The sequence below is a fragment of the Symphalangus syndactylus genome, chromosome 18 (assembly GCF_028878055.3).
Source record: "Symphalangus syndactylus isolate Jambi chromosome 18, NHGRI_mSymSyn1-v2.1_pri, whole genome shotgun sequence".
In the NCBI taxonomy this organism is placed as follows: Eukaryota; Metazoa; Chordata; class Mammalia; order Primates; family Hylobatidae; genus Symphalangus; species Symphalangus syndactylus.
In genome coordinates, this window is record NC_072440.2 from 87565440 (window position 1) to 87588017 (window position 22578).

At 38.1% G+C, this 22578-nt stretch overlaps 1 protein-coding gene and 1 non-coding gene across 14 annotated transcripts in view; both read right to left on the reverse strand.

Moving 5' to 3' along the window:
- The window catches only part of NCOA1 (nuclear receptor coactivator 1), a 285404-nt gene that overhangs the window by 85258 nt on the left and 177568 nt on the right, over positions 1-22578 (reverse strand). For 12 of the 13 annotated variants that reach the window (XM_063623906.1, XM_055253870.2, XM_055253874.2 and 9 more), the window contains 3 exons: positions 22072-22238; positions 13447-13544; positions 3779-3956 (listed from right to left, as the gene is read on the reverse strand). In XM_063623906.1, coding sequence (XP_063479976.1) covers positions 3779-3956; positions 13447-13544; positions 22072-22238 — 443 coding nt within the window. The remainder of the gene's footprint in view (positions 1-3778; positions 3957-13446; positions 13545-22071; positions 22239-22578) is intronic. The other variant, XM_063623909.1, reaches the window with a different exon arrangement.
- Positions 10484-10590, reverse strand: LOC129468774 (U6 spliceosomal RNA). The gene has a single exon (XR_008652834.1). It is a non-coding gene; the product is annotated as a U6 spliceosomal RNA (small nuclear RNA).

The following is a 22578-nucleotide window of genomic DNA, read 5'->3' on the forward strand; positions in this document are numbered from 1 at the left end:
AAAGTCATTCTGGTAATAATTTACATGTCAACTATCATTATCTTCTTAAAACAACAACAATAATTAACAGCAAGTTCAATTCCAAACTTATAGGCCCCTCAAATATAAGCTGCTAAATATTTTAGGTGATCTTTCTAGATACTGATTTCACAAGATTAATTCGATTTTTTTAGGTTAACTGAACTATTAATAGTTTACCATGACAAAACTCTTTTGAAGCTAAATCTTCTTTTAAACAGTAGGCACTGAGCTACATATTTATGCAAAAAGACAACAGCATCACACATGTACGGTCCTGAATACTCTGTGGAATGGAAATAAGAGGATAGATCTATACTAGAGGTACGAAGCTTCTGACAAAATTCAGTATTTTGTGTGTGGGAGGGGGTAGTTTACACTATCTAGCTAGAAAGCAGCATGCCTAATCTTCATGCAAGTCCTTTCTTAACTCACCATATGATTCCTCTTTAAAAGGATAAATGCCACTGATAATGTTTAAAAAACCTAGTAAAACAAACCCAAAGTATTAAAAAATTACTAACAAAAGCCCCCTGTATAGGAAGAAGTAGCAGTTTAGCTACAATTTAAAAAAGAAGAACAGGGTCAGGCATGGTGGCTGACTCCTGTAATCCCAGCACTTTGAGAGGCTGACGCAGGCAGATCACCTGAGATCAGGAGATTGAGACCAGCCTGGCCAACATGGTGAAACTCCGTCTCTACTAAAAATACAAAGATTAGCTGGGCGTGGTGGTGGGCGCATGTAATCCCAGCTACTCGGGAGGCTGAGGCAGAAAAATTGCTTGAACCCAGGAGGCGGAGGTTGCAGTGAGCTGAGATCATGCCATTGCACGCCAGCCTGGGTGACAAGAGTGAAACTCTGTGTCAAAAATAAATAAATAAATAAGAAAAACGGAACTATTCTACTGAATGTGATCTATAAAAAAATTTGCCTCAATTTCTACAGAATAATTTCTATGTGCTTCTAAGAGCACACTATGAAAGGACAAGATTGTCCTTCCTTCACATCGCTTTCTAAGCTATAAGCATAATCAAAACCAGCTAGCAGCTGTTAATAATAATTGTAGACCTATCATTCAGAAATTAAAAGCTCCAAAACATTTAGATAAAGCCAGTCACAGGAATAATAATAACAGCTAAAACAAAAAGAATTTAATACTGGCCAGGAAATATGCTAAGCAACACTTACCCTTTAACCTTCCTACCAATGATGAGGCCTAGAGGGATCAAGTGTCTTGTCCAAGGTCACACTGCTAATTAAGTAGCAGAGTCAGAATGCACAGCCCATTTCTGTTTTATACCAGAAAGGCTATGCTCTTAAGCACTATTGTGTCTCCATCATTTGAGATACAAATGGTATGAATTTATAAAAAGACTTGCTTTTTAAAATTTTTTTTCAAACTTCAAGTTCCAATTTATTAGAATTTCACAAATAAGTCTATGTTCACTAACATCTCATTCTTTGTAATCTTAGCCTTTCACAATATAATCTTTTTATAACCATCTGTGCAAGTATAAGTATATCCATGTATACTTGTTCTTTTGGACAAAATTTCTCACCATACCAGCTTCCCAGCATTCAGATTTTGTTTCTTATAAATAAAATGTTATGCTTAAAAAGTACAGATTTTAGACACTGAAATCTTCTAAATCTGTAAATTCAAAAGCAATTTTAAAAGTTTGACTTTAACTTTTTTCTTCAAAATTTCTCCTTGGAAATAACAAATCAAAAATAAGAAGCCAGTGCTTTGAATCATGTGTATGTGATATATGTATATAACATGAATACATATATAAATAATGATCCCTAATTTTTCTTCAAATTTCTTTCTTGATAGGTTCTGAATCTTGATTTGATTTTTTTTTCCCCAGTGGTTGATAATGAATTACACATAAAATGATTCTACTTGGTCTCTTTCCTTAATTTTCTAATACTTCGATTATTCTAATAATAAAGGTTTAAATATAGGTACTATAATTTATTTTCTTCTAAATGCTTTTTGGAAATACCTTGAAAGAAGCTATTGGCTTTTCTAAGTTAGTGTAGTTGGCCTTTATTCTTCTGGTGGGACCATCTCATTGGTTTCTAATGGATGATCAACCAACACTGTAAGATTAGGTGATCTGTTATTACTGAGCTTGCCCTATCTTTCCGTCTCTACACTATTGCATAAGAAAGTAGTATTATTTTTTCAATGTTTCTGTTCTTCCATTATTGGGGGAATGAGAGAAAGATACCTCTGCAGCAAAAACTTCATATTCCTCCCTATTGTGAAAGGCTGCTCAGAGAGGCAACAATGAATTGTCAGGCCATCTGAGGATCACTGTCTTGTAAGCAGCCGGGAGCAGCACCACGAGCAAGCACATAAGCTAGTAAATGACACTCCCTCCAAATTTACCTACTGGCAGTGATTTGGGGGAACCTGAATAGTCACAGATCTACAGCATCCTGAGCACCAGGCAGAACAGGTAATGTGGCCCTTCCACAAACAATAAGCCCCTTCTTCAGGAGTCAGAAAACAGCTCATCCTTGTTTTCTGTGACTGTAGGCCTCTTTCCAACCAGGAAGGCTGCTAAACCCAACAAATATCTTGTTACCCAACATGAGACTAAAATTAAATTAGTTTTTTTGATACAAAATAAAATGCAATAGCTCAGTTAAATCCATACACCAGTAGTCCTCAAAATTTGTGAACAGTAGAACAAAAGAATCTAGAGTCCATGGCCAAGGAAAGAAATTTTAAGTATTACCTGCAGTGACATCAGCGGAATCTTACATTGTCTGACTTCCCTGACCACATGCCTCAGTTCCCATACTCCACGGTATGGTAGAGTCTTAACTCTCCAACTCAGATACTTTATCACACAGTATTTGTCTGAAAAACTGATGTGTGGTAAATTTATCTGCATTTTAAATTGCTTTTATTTCAGAGCTCACTGAACAAATAGACTGTGGGGAAAAAAAGTAACAAAAAATCTAAAATGGAATGGAATCTGAAATGTAATATGAAAACTTTCTTATTTATCTACAAAATATACACTGACTATTGAAAAACACACCCACTCAGATGCAAAGGCAGCAATGCAATCACCAGGAGTAACTGGAACTTGAGCACTGAAAAACTTTAGAGGAGCCTGAAAATTCAAGAAGTAAACAAAGGCTTGCTGTTAGTCCATCCATGCCTTTACAAGAATTAGAAAAAGTCCCCTAACTCCTAAGGTACCAGCCCTGCCCCACAGCACAGGGTTCAGTGAATAGAACAGACACTAGAAATTAGACTCCATCCATCCTCTCAGCTAGGCTCCTCAGCAGTGAATAGTCCATCCAACCATACTTGGAACTCCTCAGTTAAAGCACTTAAGTCTAAAAACATTAATTTTAGTAGATATATGACATATATTCTTTCCTTCTTCCCTCCTTCTCACTCCCTCTCTTTCTCATTTCTATTCTTTATTCTGTGAGCAGGGTAATGGAAAGGATACACATTTGTCTCTTTCTTGAACATAATCAAAATTGAAAACAATTCACACAGTATAAAGAAGCTGAAAGGAATGCTCTCCATCAGCTATTTGATGAAACTCCCCTTCATATTTATATCTGAGATGGAAACCACATTGAAAAAATATTTTAAATACATATTATAACATATATAATACTATGTATTATAAATATAATAATCACATATTATAGATTATACATATTATATAAGGAGAAGATACAGAGAGCTAGTATTCTTTTTAAAAACACATTTCTGTTTACCTAGTGATTTTGGTAGCAGATTCTTCACAAATTCTGCATGATCCCCCACGTGCAGTATGCTGTAGACGCTGGTATTCATTAATTCCTCCTGATTGTAACCTAAGTAACTGGTTACATTCTCTGACACAAATACAATTCTCCCTTCACAGTTCACAACAAAGAAAAATCCATCCAAAGCCTGCAAAACCAAAAGAAAAAAACGGTTTGGAAGTTGAAAGATAAAAGAAAAATTAAACTATACATTTTTTCTATTAAAAAAGAGATCAGAAATATATGTCAAGACCTGGTCTCTGTCCTCAAGGAAATTGTGATACTGTAGGAGAGAGAGACATAAACATAATAAAATATCAGTGATAAAATGCAGATCAGAGACATACACAAAACAGTCTATAAGCACACAGAAGGATGCCTAATTTGGGATCAGGGTGGGGGTCAAAGAAAGGTACAGACCTGTACCTAACATATAAAAGGCATAGTAGGGGAGGAAGAGGATTGAAGGAAGAACATTCCAGGAAGTGGAGAGAGCATACCACAAAAAGAAAATGAACAGGCAGTTTGGAGCTGCTGGAGTATATGGTACAAGGTGAGTCAGCAGAGGTGGACAGGAGCCAAATCACAGGGGCTTCCTATGCACTGAGATGGAGTCAGGGGTCTCCAAAAGGAGACATATGCATCCTACGGGGCATATAATATCCACAAGGGAGCACGGGAAAAGTTAGAACCTCTATGTATACTGTAATCTAAAACATAATAAAGAAATGAAGCTTAAGCATATTAACACTCTGGTGCCTGACTCAGTGCAGACAGTCACATTTCACACAAACCCTGGTATCCTGAGGAAGAGCCAGAATGCAGAGGTTGACTGTGGCACCTTACTTATTTGTAGTCTTTTCATTTATTGCAACATATTCCAGCTTACTTGCTGCAGAATGTATATAAGAAATAAAATCAAGATCCTGAAAAAATAGAACATTTACAGAATTTTGTAACAAAATGTAAAATGACCATAAAAATCCTTTGGATCATACAGGGTCTGCTGGTTATCTACGGGGAAATTAAAAGACCTATCTAACAATGTTGACGGGTTACTCATTTTTCCTTTTAAAAAAGGTCAGGGAACCGGGCGCAGTGGCTCATGCCTGTAATCCCAGCACTTTGGGAGGCTGAGGCGGATGGATCATGAGGTTAAGAGATCGAGACCATCCTGGACAACATGGTGAAACCCCGTCTCTACTAAAAACACAAAAAATTAGCCAAGTGTGGTGGCGGATGCCTGTAGTCCCAGCTACTCGGGAGGCTGAGGCGGAGAATGGCTTGAACCCGGGAGGCGGAGCTTGCAGTGAGCCGAGATCATGCCACTGCACTCCAGCCTGGGCGACAAAGCAAGACTCCGTCTCAAAGAGGAGGAAAAGAAAAAAAAAAAAAAAAAAAAGGCCAGGGTACCAAGTTTGCTGTCTAGAAGATACTCTCTAAAAAGTACACATATTTTTTTCCTTCAGGATTAAGATGAAATTTTAACAATGAATAAAAAGCAAACTGCTTTTTAAAAAGACACTAATGCTATAGAGACAGCATGTGAAAATGGATGTTTGGAAGTGTTACCACTGTTACAATTTTGTTCCTGAAAATGACGTGATACTGAAAATGTCCTGACACTGAAAATGACGTGACACTGAAAATGACCTGAATAGCTTGTATAATTTATCTTATCTCATCAGTTTAAAATCTTAGAGCATTTTCTGTTGAAAAATCTTCCAATTAGATTCTCAGTGGGCTTTGGCCCTTCTTTTCTTTTTCTTCTTTCTTTTGAGAGAGTGCAGTGGCACGAAATCTTGGCCCACTGCAACCTCTGCTTCCTGGATTCAAGCGATACTCCTGCTTCAGCCTCCCATGTAGCTGGGATTACAGGCATGTGCCACCATGCCCCACTGATTTCTGTATTTTTAGTAGAGATGGGGTTTCCCCATGTTGGCCAGGTTGGTCTTAAACTCCTGACCTCAGGTGATCCACCTGCCTTGGCCTCCCAAAGTGCTGGGATTACAGGCATAGGCCTCCATGCCCAGCCCTATTTTTTTTTTTTTAATGTAAAAATGCAACATCTTCTGATGTTTGGAAGAATCATTTTTTTTTTAAATCAAGGAAACTGGAATGTCAATAAAAACCTCTGCATAGTTTGTGGGTAGGATTTAAAAATGCGTATCATAATTTAGTAAACACATCAAATGATATACTTTTCCATTTGCCTCTACCTTATTTTTGAGAGGTGCATTTTTCAGCTAAGGTGATTATTTTTTAATTGAGAAAAACTAATATATATTTATGGTATACATGTTTTCAAACACGTATACATTGTAGAATGGCCAAATCAAGCTAATGAACATAAGCACTACCTCATATACTTATCATTTTTTTGTTGTGAAAACACTTAAAAGCTCTCTCTTTGCAATTTTCAGGTATAAAATAATTGTTATTAACTACAGTCACCATAATGTACAATAGATCTCTTGAACTTATTCTTCCCATCTAATTGAAAGGTTTTTATCTTTTGACCAACATCCCTCCAATCCCCCCAACCCTTCAAGCAACCCCTGGTAACCACCACTCTAATTCTACTCTCTCCTATGAGTTTGACTTTTTTAGATCCCACATATAAGTGAGATCATGTGGTATCTGTCTTTCTGTGTCTGGCTTTTAATTAACATAATGTCTTCTAGGTTCATACATGTTGTCGCAGATGACAGGATTTCCTTTTTAAAGGCTGAATAGTATTCCACTCTGTGTATACACAGCATTTTCTCAATCCATTCATCCATTTCTGGACACTTAGGTTGATGCAAATTAAAACCATGATGAGATATCACTTCATATCTGTTAAGCGTAGGTGAGGATGTGAAGAAAAGAGAACATATATTATGGGAAGTAGTAGAGAGGTTCCTCAAAAAATTAAAAATAGAACTACCACATGATCCAGTAATCCCAGTACTGGGTATATATCCAAAGGAAATGAAATCAGTATGTCAAAGAGATGTCTGCACTCCCATGTTCACTGCAGCATTATTCACAATAGCCAAGATATGAGGATCAAGCTAAATGTCTGCCAACAGATGAATGGACAAGATTATTTAAACCAAATATTAAAATAAATTTAGTAATACATCTCCATTATCACTCCATCACAAAGAATATAACCAAGATTTAAAACAAGATTGAAGCACAACGCATTGTTCTCATTTAAAATACTGCTAATATTTTCTTTAGCAAGAACAAAAAGGAATAAAGCTATTTTTATTCTACCCGATTGCTGTGACTTACTTAGTCCATAATGCAAAGGAGACAGGGATGTGATTAATAATCTTTAAAAATCTCAACATTAGATAAACTCTTTGTTAAAATATTTTGGGTTTAGATGAGCACAGGAAAGTACCCTCATATCTAAATTGGGTTTATAAAACCCCTCAAATTAGCTATAAGTCTCATAATAGGTGATCAATGTACATTTACTTACCTTGAAGTTTATATAAAAATAGAATTTAAAAACAGATTTATTTTTCAAAAATAGACCTGAAACTTCTTTAAAAATGTTCTTTGCATCAGTGTAAATACAATTTAACTTGCTTTTTATTATAAATATATACTTATAGAAATTAAAATATAAAAATGAGGTTGACAGTGGAAGATCTGCCAGAATTCCACCCTCAAGAGACTAGTAACATTTCAGGGAATAATTTTTGAGACTATTCGTATGAATATAGAAGCATCTCTATTTTCTAAAAGTATATCTGGTTAATATAATCTGTTATTACTTGTTCTTGTTCTACAAGTTTCCCTCATATGTTGTTTATCTAATTAACTTCAAAGTGTGCTCCTGGAAAGGAATCTTCCTATTCCTCCAAGTCCTGACAGTTGGTTTTATGTTGTACTGCATACAGAGAAGACAACAAATGCCTATGCATCCAGTAATCAATCTGAGAACTTTTCCAAACTGCCCAGGATGTCATCCTTTGAAGAAGACCACCTTGTGTCACACAGAAGGGTTCACATTAGCCAAGGCTTCTCACAGGGCCCTGGCTTTAAATGAGACTACCGAAGTGACTGTGATTGGACAAAGTTCTGGGAATAAAAGACATCACCCAAAACTATAAAAACCCTAGAAGAATATCTAGGCAATACCATTCAGTACATAGGCACAAGCAGAGATTTCATGATGAAAATGCCAAAAGCAACTGCAACAAAAGCAAAAATTAACAAATAGGATCTAATTAAACTCAAGAGCACAGCAAAAGAAACTATCATCAGAGTGAACAACCTAAAGAATGGGATAAAATTTTTGCAATCTATCCATCTGACAAAGGTCTAATATCCAGTCTACAAGGAACTTAAAACAAATTTACAAGAAAAAACCAAACAACCCCATTAAAAAGCGGGCAAATGGCATGAACAGACACTTCTCAAAAGAAAACATTCATGCAGCCAACAAACATATGAAAAGCTCAACATCACTGATCATTAGAGAGATGCAGATCAAAACCACAATGAGATACCATTTCACGCCAGTCAGAATGGTGATTATTAAAAAGTCAAAAAACAATAGATGCTGGCAGGGTTGCAGAGAAAAAGGAATGCTTTTACATCGTTGGTGGGAGTGTAAATTAATTTAACCATCGTGGAAGGCAGTGTGGTCATTCCTCAAAGATTGAGAGGCAGAAATACCATACGACCCAGCAATCCCATTACTGAGTATATATCCAAAGAGACATAAATCACTCTGTTATAAAGATACATGCACATGTATGTTCATCACAGCACTATTCACAATAGCAAAAGCCTGGATTCAACCTAAATGCCCATCAATGATAGACTGGATAAAGAAAATGTGGTACATATACACCATGGAATACTATGTAGCCATAAAAAGGAATGAGATCACGGTCCTTTGCAGGGACATGGATGGAGTTGGAAGCTGTTATTCTCAGCAAATTAATGCAGGAACATCAAACCAAATGCTGCATGTTCTCACTTACAAGTGGGAGCTGAACAATGAGAACACATGGACACATGGCGGAGGTAACAACACACACTGAGGCCTGTGGGGGGCAGGGGTGGCAGGAGGGGGAGTATGAGGAAGAATAGCTAATGGATGTTGGGCTTAATACCTAGGTGATGGGTTGATCTATGCAGCAAACTACCATGGCACACATTTAGCTACGGAACAAACCTGCACATGTACCCCGGAACTTAAAAGTTGAAGAATAAAAAAAGTGTGGCACATCCTCGTTCTCTCACTCTTTCTCTCTCCTGCCACCTGGTGAAGAATGTACTTGCTTCTCCTTTGCCTTCTGCTGTAATTGTAAATTTCCTGAGGCTTCCCTAGCCATGTGGAACTATAAGTCAATTAAACCTCTTTCTAGCCAGGCACGGTAGCTCATGCCTGTAATCCTAGCACTTTGGGAGGCCAACCAGGGTGGATCATGTGAGGCCAGGAGTTCGAGACCAGACTGGCCAACATGGCGAAACCCCATTTCTACTAAAAATACAAAAATTAGCCAGGCATGGTGGTACATGCCTGTAGTCCCAGGTACTTGGGAGGCTGAGGCACAAGAATTGCTTAAACCCAAGAGGTGGAGGTTACGGTAATCTGAGATTGTGTCACTGCATTCCAGCCTGGGCAACAGAGCAAGACTCTCAAAAAACAAAACCAACCGACCAAACAAAAACAACATCCCTCTTTCCTTTATAAATTACCGAGTCTCAGGTGTTTTTTTTTTTTTTTTTTTTGAGACAGGGTCTTGCTCTGTCACCCAGGCTGGAGTGCAGTGGCATGATCTTGACTCACTGGAATCTCTGCCTCCCGGGTTCAAGAGATTCTCCTGTGTCAGCCTCCTGAGTAGCTGGGATTACAGGCATGTGCCACCATGCCAGGCTAATTTTTGTATTTCTAGTAGAGATGGGGTTTCACCGTGTTGGCCAGGCTGGTCTCGAACTCCTGACCTCAAGCGATCTGCCCACTGTGGCCTCCCAAAGTGCTGGGATTACAGGTGTGAGCCACCACACCTGGCCCAAAATCAGGTATTCTTTATAGCAGTGTGAAAATTGACTAATATACTCTCCCTCTTTGTCAGGGATGCTAGCTGTAGGTTTAGTCTCTTTACATAATCACATATTTCTCAGAGGTTTTGTTCATTCTTTTTTATTCTTTTTTCTTTATTTCTGAGTTGACTGAAGAACTGGTCTTCGAGCTCTGAGATTCTTTCCTCAGCTTGGTCGATTCTGTCATTAATATTTCCAATTATGAAATTTTTCTTGTAGTGAGTTTTTCAGTTTTATCAGATCAGTTTGGTTCTTTCTTAAAATAGCGATTTTATCTTTAATCTCTAATATCATTTTACTGGATTCCTAAGATCCCTTGGATTGGGTTTCAACTTTCTCCTGAATCTCAATGATCTTTGCTGCCATCCAGATTCTGAATTCTTAGTCTGTCATTTGAGTCATTTCAGCCTGGTTACAAATAATGGCTGGGGAGTTAGTGCAGTTGTTTGGAGGTTAAGAAAACACTCTGGCTTTTTGCGTTTCCAGAGTTCTTACACTGGTTCTTTCGCATCTGATGCTGCTTTAATGTTCAAAGGTACTGTCCTTTCGATGGAGGTTTTTGCTTTTATATTCTTTGATGCCCTTGGTTTTGCCTGTGGTATAAGTTGAGTTCAGCTGAAAAATATGAAATACTTCACAAATTTGTGTGTCATCCTTGTGCAGAGGCCGTGATAATCTTCTCTGTATTGTTCCTATTTTAGTATACGTGCTGCCAAAGTGAACACCACATACAAGTTTTGATTTCTTTCCAGAATGCTTATGAAAAGGGAGCATAAGCAACTCTCCTCCCCAAGTCATGTCTGTGATTATGGCAACAAATAGGGGATGGATAGTACAAAAGGAACTATCCCAGGTCACATGAGTAAACTGGATGTTATCATAGCACTGGTCATTTTTCATTGCTGTTCCAAAACTTGAGGTGACCCCACTGCCACAGAAGTCTGCTGAGAAACCCCAAAATATCTCCAACCTCCAAAGTGAGGCCACTCTGGGAAAATTGGAAATCTTTAAAAGGCAGCAGGATGTATTGAAACAGAAGCTTGGAAGAGAGATCTGGGCTAAGGATAGACCTTTGTGATTCACAGGTACATATAGTAATCATTTGGGTCTCTTGTTTATTTTTAACTTAGTTATTAATTTATTTGAGATGGAGTCTCACTCTGTTGCCCAGGCTGGAGTGCAATGGTGCAATCTCAGCTCACTGCAACCTCTGCCTCTCAGGTTCACGTGATTCTCCTGCCTCAGCCTCCTGAGTAGCTGGGATTACAGGCGCTCACCACCACGCCTGGCTAATTTTTATATTTTTAGTAGAGAAGGATTTTGCCATATTGGCCAGGCCGCTCTTGAACTCCTGACCTCAAGTGATCCGCCCGCCTTGGCTTCCCAAAGTGCTGGGATTACAGGCATGATGCACCGCGCCCGGCCTGTTTATTTGTTTTTAACTACAATAATCTTTTCCCCTAGTAAAGAATACTCTATTTCCTCTGGGAAATTTTCTTCCCCACTACACAAAGCCTTATGGGATTCTTAATCAGGCCATTGGGAGACTTCCTCCTTAAATGTGAATCTGGAGAATAATTACAAAAAGCTAAACATAGCAGGAGTACACTCATTCTAGCAGCAGGGCACTGCCCAGATGGTTCTTTCTAAGAGACCGTTAACAAAGCTTTTGCTTTCTAGCCTCCTTAAGATATTTTGATTTCATCCCATTTCCAAGCATGGTTCTATGATATCCAAATAGCATTCCAATAAATTCATATTTGCTTAGTCAGAGTTGATTTCTATTGCTTGAAATCAGAGAAATGCAATTGATTTCATATATGTAATTCACATATATGTGTATATGTTATGTAGACAAAGACATAGATAAACCTTCCCAGGAAATGTGCACAGAATAAAAAAAAGGGAAAGAGCCAAGGCTAGACTCCTGGGGGATACTAACATTTAAGAGGCAATTAAGGAAAGAAATCTGAGAAAAAGGCTGAGGAGTAACCAGAGGGGTAGAGAAAGAACACTGTGAGAGGGGCCATGGAATGTGTAAGGTAGTGGGAATGAGTGGTCAGCAAGTGTCAAAAGCCACAAAGAAATGTATGGAATGGTACAAAGCAAGTTAAGGAAGATAGAATGCATGTGCAAGATATAGTGAGACCTCCCTGACTGAAGCAGAGTTTTCTTATGGATCAATGGAAACAGGAGGGTTAGAGACAGATAATGCAGAACTCTGACGAGCAGGCAGAGGAATTTTAGACAGCAAAGGGAGGAAATGAGCTTTAAAAAAATGTCCATACTGGACTTAATGAGTACTAACTATGTATAAAGCACTCTGCTAAGAAATTGTGTCACTTAATTTTTAAAATAATTCCATGACGTAGATATCCAGTGTCTAACACACTGTAGGTATTCAACAAATCTTTGTTGAATAAATACATTCTAATATTACCCTCTCATTAGATGTGCAAAAATTTCTTCCAGTACCTTTATTCTTTACCCGTGCTACCTTTATTTTATATTTTTAAAAAGAGAAATAGGCCAGGCGCACGCCTGTAATCCCAGCACTTTGGGAGGCCGAGGTGGGCAGATCACGAGGTCAGGAGATCGAGACCATCCTGGCTAACACGGTGAAACACCATCTCTACTAAAAATACAAAAAAATTAGCCGGGCGTGGTGGCGGGCGCCTGTAGTCCCAGCTACTCAGGAGGCTGAGGGAGGAGGATTTCATGAACCCGGGAGGCAAAGCTTGCAGTGAGCCGAGACTGCACCACTGCATTCCAGCCTGAGCCACAAAGCAAGACTCGGTCTCAAAAAAAAAAGGGCTACCTAAGGGCCATAAATAAATATATATAATTAGACCTAGAGATAGAAAGTGTACATTGTGAGGGATGAGTGTGTATATGTATACACACACACACACACACACACACACACACATATATCTTTAAACATTCATGTAGGAGAGAAAGCATTTAAAGTAATGAGGATGCTTGGAAACAAGACATCTTTATTGAGAATGCAGGGAGTAAAGATTAGATAGAAAATGCAGGGGTAAAAATTACACAGTAATTGCAAAGCCATTCAAATTTAAAAGTTCTTCACATTACAAAGTTTGACAGTTTAAATAGTAATTCTCTTAGAATGTTTATATAAACAATTTAAACATTTTTATTCAGAAAACTGCAGAAAATCATGTACTGCAATAAACTGTGGGATCCTTCATTCAAAAGTAAAATTCTATGGTATACATATAGATAACACTAGCTAGCTAAGTAAATCTAACATTAATATTTTATTTTTCCAACTAGGCCTAACCACCACAGAAATAAAAGGCAAAGCCATATAATAAGCTTCAAGTTTTCCATCTCACTGCTTAGAATGCCTTCATGAAAATTTCTTATGTTCATTACTCACTTTTGATTCTGAAACAGTAACAACTGTCAAATAGTTCTCATAATAAAATAATTATAAAAAGTTCTTTACTTTGTTTTATAATTTATTAACTGGATATAAGGCATTTAAAAAAGAAAAAACCAAATTGGCCACAACAAAGATTTTAATCACTTTCTGAGTTAATGAAGACACCTACCTCCAAAAGAAGAGGTCCCAAGGATTCCTTTTCTATCACTCCTTGACTACTTGATGAGATGTCTGATTTCTGTACGTCGTCATCAGTTGTTGATTTCTCTATAATAAAGAAACTTAAAAAAATCACATATCTGAAAAGAGCTTATTTCCGTAAAGTCAAGTTTATGAAGACATAGATCCACCAAATTTCAAATTCAAATAACATTTAGTCAGTATCTAGGAACTTTCATACTAATCTTAATTATACTCATTTTATGGATTATAAAATGGAACATCACAAAGGTTAAGTAATGTGCCTGAAAACATATAACTAATACATGGTAGCATGAAGATTTGAATACTACATCCAGTGTTTCAACAATGAAAATAATGCTATAAATATAATGCCTTTTTAAAAACTCCATACCAAAAGTTTTGAGAAATGGGTAAGTTGTAAAAGAAAAATTATTTCCTCAAGTTTTCTCTTTCTTTTTCTGATTTGATCAAGTGCCATTGAAGAAAGAATGAAAATATGATATTTCCTTTTGAGAGCCTGCATGAACTCACTAACATTTCACATTCATGCCATGATGCTCTAATTGATAAAACTGTAACTGCTAAGTAATTGGGAGTTCTTTTGTGAGGTGATGTTGCATACCCCATCATCTTAAAGCAGAATCATATTTAAATAATAAAAGTTTCTGATCTGTCAGACTAGTTAACCAAAAGCCAAATATGGTATTATTGAGCATAGAAATTCACATTTTCACTTTAAAACAGGAAGTATTTCAGGGTTGGGTGCAGTGCCCCAAGCCTATAATCTCAGCACTTTGGGAGGCAGAGGTGGGAGGATTGCTTGAGGCCAGGAATTTGAGAACAGCCTGGGCAACATAGTCAGACCCTTATCTTTACAAAAAATTTTAAAAATTAGCTAGGTGTGGTGGTGCATGCTTGTAATCCTAGCTACTCAGGAGGGTGAGGAAGGAGGATTGCTTGAGCCCAACAGTTTGAGGCAGCAGTGGGCTATAACTGTGCCACTGCACTCCAGCCTGGGTGTCAGGATGAGACCATGTCTCAAAAACAAGAAGAAGGATTTCAAGTATTCAAAAAAATACAGAAAATCGCCGGGCGCGGTGGCTCACGCCTGTAATCCCAGCACTTTGGGAGGCCGAGATGGGCGGATCACAAGGTCAGGAGATCGAGACCATCCTGGCTAACACGGTGAAACCTCGTCTCTACCAAAAATACAAAAAAATTAGCCGGGCATGGTGGCGACTGCCTGTAGTCCCAGCTACTCGGGAGGCTGAGACAGGAGAATGGTGTGAACCCGGGAGGCAGAGCTTGCAGTGAGCCAAGGTCACGCCACTGCACTCCAGCCTGGGTGACAAAGCAAGACTCTGTCTCAAAAAAAAAAAAAAAAAAAAAAAAAAAAGTTTATTCAAAAAAATACAGAAAATTATACAGCACATATTAATATAGCCACCATCCGGTTTTCACAGATGTTAACGTCATTTGCCTCAGATCTTTCCTTTTTAAATAAATACATGTTGCAAATACAGAGAAAGCCCTGCCCTCCCTCCTCTGTCCCTTTTTTCAGAAGTAACCATTATTCTGAGGTTGCCATAATCATTCTAAGCATTTTTTTATACTTTTACTACATATGTATGATTTCATAAACAATATATTATTGTTATATATATAAACATATATATATAAACAATGTTATTGTTTCATGTTTTAAGGTTTACAAAAATGTATAGTTATATATACCATTAGTCCTCCACATCCATGGATTCTACTGACCACAGATCAAAAATATTTGAAAATGAATTGTGTCTGTGCTGAATACATATATATTTTTTTCATCATTATTCCCTAAACAATACAGTACAACAACTATTTACATAGCCTTTACATTGTAGTAAGTATTTTAATAGGTAATCTAGAGATTATTTAAAAGTACATGGGCCAGGCAAGGTGGCTCACATCTGTAATCCCAGCACTTTGGGAAGCCAAGGTGGGCAGATCATCTGAGGTCAGGAGTTGGAGACCAGCCTGGCCAACATGGTGAAATCCTATCTCTAATAAAAATACAAAAATTAGCCAAGTGTGGTGGCACATGTCTGTAATCTCAGCTACTCAGGAGGCTGAGGTACAGTAATTGCTTGGACCTGGGAGGCAGAGGTTGCAGTGAGCTGAAATCCCACAACTGCACTCCTGCCTGGGTGACAGAGTGAGACCCTGTCTTTAAAAAAAAAAAAAAAAAAAAGTACATGAGAGGATCAATTATATGCAAATACTATGACATTTTATCTTACTTTTAAATTTTGCTTATTTTATTTTAAGAGACAGGGATCTTGCTATGTTGCCCAGGCTAGCCCTAAACTCCTAAGTTCAAGCAATCCTCTAGCCTCAGCCTTCCAGGTAGCTGGGATTACAGACATGTACCACTGCCCCTGGCTACTACACCATTTTATATCAGGGACTTGAGCATACACAGATTTTAGTATCAGTGGGAGGTCATGGAACCAATCCCCCACTCATACCAAGGGACAATTGTACAAACTTTTTCAACTTACTTTTTCCACTCAATATTATGTTTGAGATTTAACCACACTGATACATGTAGGTTTGATTCATTCATTTTAACTGCTGTTAAGAGTATTATATTATATAAATAATCCACAGTGGATTTCTATTCCCCTACTGGTAGGTCTTTTGATAACTACAGTGCTATAATAAACTATTTTTGGTATTTCCTCTTTTGTACAAGTGTCACAGTTTCTTCAGGATAAATGCTAGAAGTGAAATTGCAGGATCATAAGGTCTGTGTAACTTATATCACTAGGTATTGACAAACTGCTCTCCAAAGGGGTTGTAACATTGGTTTTGCTCTTCTGCATCCTCGCTGAAAAACAGTATCATAGTTTTTAATTTTTGCAAACCTATGGTGTAAAATGTCATCTCACATACTATTTATAATAATGGCTTTCTTGAGCTATAATTTACACAACATACAATTAACTCATTTGAGGCATACAATTCAATGATTTTTAGTATATTCACAGAGTTGTGCAACTACCGTCACAACCAATTTTAGAATATTCTCATCACCTCCCAAAAAACTCCATTCCCATTACCAGTCACTCCAATTTTTCCAATACCCCTAAGTCTGAGGCATCTACCAATTTATTTTTTGTCTCAATGAATTTGCCTTTTTTGGACATTTCCTATAAATGGAATCATACAACATGTGGTCATATGTGACTGGTCTTCTTCTTTGGCTTAGCATGTTTTCAGGGTTCAACCATGTTGAATTATTTATCAGTACTTTATTCCTTTTTATTGCCTAATAGTCCTTCATAGTGGTATATGTCCTTTTATATATCTATTCATCAGCTGATGGGCATATGGGTAGTTTCTACTTTTTAGCTATTTGTGATAATGTTGTTGTGAACATTTTCATGTAGAAATTTTTTGTATGGACATGTTTTCATTTTTCTTGGGGATACACCTAGAAGTGGAATTATTGGGTCATATGATAGCTAGCTCTATGTTCAACCCTAAACTCTCCTCCAGTTGAGAGACTGCTGGACTGTTTTCCAACGTGGCTCCATCATTTTCCATTCCCATCAGAAGTATGCGAGGCTTTCAATTTCTCACCTGCACTTGTTATTATCTTTTTTTGTTTTTTTCCTAAGACACTCCTCGCTCTGCTGCCCAGGATGGAGTGCAGCGGCACAATCATAGCTCATTGCAACCTCAAACTCCTGGGCTCAAGCAATCCTCCCACCTCGGCCTCCCAAATAGTTGGGACTACAGGGATGCACCACTGTGCCTGGGTAATTTTTTATTTTTTTGTAGAGAGAGGGTCTCGCTATGTTGCCCAGGCTGGTCTCCAACTCCTGGGCTCAAGTGATCTTCTCACCTTGGCCTCCCAAAGTGCTGGGATTACAGGCGTGAGCCACAGCACTCAGCCTTATCTTTTTGATTATAGCCATCTTAGTGAGTGTGAAATGGTATGTGACTGTGATTCTAGTTTGCATTTCCCTAATGTCTAATGATATTGGGCATCTTTTTCATATGCTTGTTGGCCATTTGTACATTTTCTTTGGAGAAATGTCTATTCAGGGTCTTTGCTTATTTTTAAATTATATTATCTTTTTATTATTATGGTACAGGAGTTTCTCATTTTAAGATACAATTCCTTCATTATTTCATGTGTTTTATTACATGAGGGTAAGAAAGGATTTTGTTTGTAAGCAAGTTCTAAAAAACATAAACTATCAAGTTCAAGTAGATTAAATAATTTTGTGTGAAGTGCAAAACATCTAACATTTTAGGGAAAACCTAAGGTAGGAATGGCTATGTGACTAGTTTCTGGCCTAACGGAACGTGAACAGAAGTGACATGCAATTTCTGGGTCTTATCTGTAATGGAAAAGAAGCATGCCTTCTTGTTTTTTTCTTTCTCCTTCTTGTTAACTGGGACATGGACAAGGGGGCCATGTCTAACCACATGGATAATGCCAATATCCTAGGAATGGCAGAGCAAAAAAGATGGAAGGAGTCAATACCTCACACCTTCCTAGACCATCTTTTTAAAACCATTGTATTTTGGGTGTGTTGTTATACTAACTTAGCCTATATCCTAATATGCTTCATACTTCTTAGTAACATGCTAATTTGCTATAACCTGATTTTGTCCATGTTAGACATAATCTACTGACATGCTATCATGAAAGGTAAATAATTTATTTACACCAACCTGCTACACAAATTACCCCTCCTCTCTTACTTTCAGTATAGTTTTAACAATGTTTTGGGCTGGGCGCGGTGGCTCACGCTTGTAATCCCAGCACTTTGGGAGGCCCAGGCGGGCGGATCATGAGGTCAGGAGATCGAGACCACGGTGAAACCCCGTCTCTACTAAAAATACAAAAAATTAGCCGGGCGTGGTGGCGGGCGCCTGTAGTCCCAGCTACTCGGAGAGGCTGAGGCAGGAGAAAGGCGTGAACCCGGGAGGCGGAGCTTGCAGTGAGCCGAGATCCCGCCACTGCATTCCAGCCTGGGTGACAGAGCGAGACTCCGTCTCAAAAAAAAAAAACAAAAGAAACACAATTTTTTGAGTAACCAATGTTTAATATATATGTCACTAGGGTCACATAAATATACTTTATAAGGGAGCCAATGTGTGTGTTATAACTTACATTTCTTTTCTTATATTTAGTGTTTCAGATCTTATGTATAGTTTAATTCAACCCTAAACTCCCCTCCAGAGCTGAAAAATTCATCTCAATTCACTCAGCAGATACTCTTATGCATTCCTTTTTTTTTTTTTTTCCTATGGAAATGTTCCCTAGAGTCCTCTATCCACCTGCTCCAACTAGGACTGGCTATTTTCTAGGTTGCTGCACAACTGTAATCCTGGGTCTCCTTTTACCTTTCTTTGTGTTAAGATTCCATGGTTTCCCTGGGTTAAGATCCTATGCCCTTCTTTCTAGCTTTACTATCTTGGATCGGATAGAGATTTCTGAAACAGGTATAACTGGAGGTAATACCTTTGAGACTTTGAATGTCTGAGCATATCTATTTGGCACTCATAACTGCAACTGGATGAACACAGAATTCTGGGTCTAGAATTCTAGTTTTCAATGTTGTTTATTTAGAAATCTGAACCTATTCTGAAAGCAATCTAGTATGTGTGAGACCTGTTTTTTCTTCTCTCATTTTTCTCCCTGGTGTTCTGAAATGTCACTAAATTGTGCATTGGTATAAGTTACTTTATCTTTCTTTTACAACAACTGTGCTGGGCACTACATGAGGGCTTTCAATCCAGAAACTAATATTCTTCTAGTTCTGAGAACTTTATTTTTGCATTATTTCTCTTATCATTTCTTCCCTTCTATTTGTTCTATTCTCTTTTGTTAGATTTCCCGAACTAATCCTATAAGTTTCTTATTTTTTCTCTCATTTTCCATTGCTTATTATCTAAGAGATTTCTTCAAATCTCATCCCTTCATCCAGTCATTCAACAAATATGCATTGAAAGCCTACTATGTAGCCAAGTGCTGTTTTAGGTACTGAGGACATAGTCGTGAACAAACAAAAACCCTTGCCCTCGTGGAACTCTAGTGGGGGCAGGCAAATAATATATAAAATATGTCATATGTCAGATGTAAAAAGTATTGTGGGGAAAATAAGGAAGGTACAAAAAGATGCATAGATTTTGTTTTCTGGTTTTAAAAATATTTCAAATAGGTTAGTTAGCAACAACTTTACTCAGAAGACATATTTGAGCAAAGAAATGAAAGAGGTGAATAAAGCATGTGTATATCTAGAGACAGAGCATTCCAGACAGAGGGAACAGTAAGTGTAAATAGCGGCGGCAGAGTGTGCCTGCAACTGGTCAGGGCAGAGAGTGTGAGGAGGCAAAGAGTAGAAACAAGGTAAAGAGGTAAATTTTTTTCCTGCTATCCTGTTTTTAGGTTCCAAAAGCTATTTCTTCTTTTCAGTATTTCATTTTATAGGACTTTTTCTCATTTTTTGATGAAATACTTTCCCTCATGTCTCCCAGGGACTGGTATCTTTTTAAGTTTTCTTCAGCTCCTTGCATTGTTTCTGCTTCCTCTGAGTTCCCTTTTTTCTGTTTGTTTGCTTGGTTTGCTCTCTTTTATATTATAGGCTTTCCTCTAATACCTGGCTTTTTGTTCACATTAAATAGTTGACTGCAGGTAGGTGAGGAGTGGGGGCAAGATAAGGAATGAATTTTTTCATTTGAGGATCATCCCCACATAACTTCATCTTCCGACTGCTCAGTTTACCCAGAGGAATCCTGCCACCCCCAATTTAGGGAGCAGGAGCCAGGCTGTTAGTGTTTCAAGACCAAGCAAGGAAGGGGCAGAGAGCCTCTTGCTAGTGCTACTCTCTGCAGCTTTACAGTATGGTTTCTCCTGTTTGCTAAATCAGTTGTCACTGGACTATCTGTTTTCCAGCTAAAATCTTAAAATTATAAAACTTTAATGCTAATAATCTGAAGTTCTTTGGGGTTAGTCCTTCTGTCTGTTATTTGTGCTGTTACTCTAGATTATTTCCTCATATGTTAAGTAACTTTGCAGTGTAAAATCACCCTCAGAAGCACTTTTTCTGTGGCACTCCCATGGGGCCAGCTTGTGGGATTATTTCTTCAAAGTGCTTTGCCTTTATTTCTGGTAGGCAACCAAGGAGTTTGATGGTATGGGGTTCCCAGTAAATATAGGTAGTAAAAATATGAACCTTAAAAATATACCAGCCTGGCCAACATGGTGAAACCCCATCTCTACTAAAAATACAAAAATTAGCTGGGCATAATAGCGCGCACTTGTAATCCCACCTACTCGGGAGGCTGAGGCAGGAGAATTGCTTGAACCCAGGAGGTGGAGCTTGCAGTGAGCAGAGATCGCACCACTGCACTCCAGCCTGCGACAGAGTGAGGCTCCATCTCAGCAGGAAATCAACATGGCACATGGATACATATGTAACAAACCTGCACATTGTGCACATGTACCCTAAAACCCTAAAGTATAATAAAAAAAAAAAAAAAAAAAAAAAAACTGCAAATGTTAAAAAAAAAAAAAAAATCAGGGTTTTTTCAGAGAAGAGCCCAGGTAGAAACAAACTTCCTCATATAAGTGGAGAGATTTTTCCCTTCATGGAGTTACTGTCCTAAAGAACTCTATGCCAGGGCCTCAGGTCCAACTCCACAACTTGTGTCTTCTGACTCAATCCCCTATGATACTGAGTCCCATAATCTCCTAAAGCAACCAGTTTCTGAGTTAACTTAATAAGACACTTTGCTATAACAAGAAGATTCTCAGGTTCACTTTCTAAAATAAACAGCATCTTAACAAAGACATTTCTTTATAAAATTATAATGTTCAATATAATTTCTTAATAATAAAAAAGTAGGCCGGGCGCGGTGGCTCACGCCTGTAATCCCAGCACTTTGGGAGGATGAGGCGGGCAGATCACGAGGTCAGGAGATCAAGACCATCCTGGCTAACACGGTGAAACCCCGTCTCTACTAAAAAAATACAAAAAAATCAGCCAGGTATAGTGGCAGGCGCCCATACTCCCAGCTACTCAGGAGGCTGAGGCAGGAGAATGGTGTGAACCCAGGAGGTGGAGCTTGCAGTGAGCCGAGATTGCACCATTGCACTCCAGCCTGGGCGACAGAGCGGGACCCTGTCTCCAAAAAAAAAAAAAAAAAAGGCCAGGCGCGGTGGCTCACACCTGTAATCCCAGCACTGTGGGAGGTCGAGTTAGGTGGATCACAAGGTCAGGGGATCGAGACCATCCTGGCTAACATGGTGAAACCCCATCTCTACTAAAAATATAAAAAATTAGCCGGGCGTGGTGGCGGGCACCTGTAGTCCCAGCTACTCGGGAGGCTGAGGCAGGAGAATGGCGTGAACCCGGGAGGCAGAGCTTGTAGTAAGCCGAGATAGCGCCACTGCACTCCAGCCTGGGCAACAGAGCAAGACTCTGTCTCAAAAAAACAAAAAACAAAAATAATAATAATAATAATAAAGTAAAATCACATATTATGAATGTCTTAATAACAAAGCACACAGCCATGGGTTTTTTTTCTTTTTTTTTTTTTTTTTTACCTTGTTCCATTCTCTTCATTAGCTGTATCTGATCGACTGTTTTCTTCAAAATCTTGCATTTGTCTGGTTTTACACTCAAGCTGTCAATGTCACTAATGTTGGCAGACAGTAACTCAGCTAGTTCTTCTAAATATTTATTTTCTTGCTCCCTGCGCCTCTTTTCAGTGCTGTTGCACAAAGAAAATCCAGTTAGTGTACATTTGTATCACCATATTTCCTTCTCTGATCAAGTATCTATGCTTACACATTTAGTGAGATCTTTATTTTTATTGAAAATATAAAACCAGATTTAGAAAGTGATATAAATTCACATCTAAAAAGCGGACACTACAAAATACCAAAGTTTAGAAAACAATTCTGGCTAAAATATATAAAGTAAATTGACTGCTATAACAGATATATTTCCCCAATCATATATACACCTTGAATATTTTCAACTAACGATTACTAGATATTAAAAGCAAACAAGTAATAAATATACCAGTTACATTTGGAACTACTTTATAT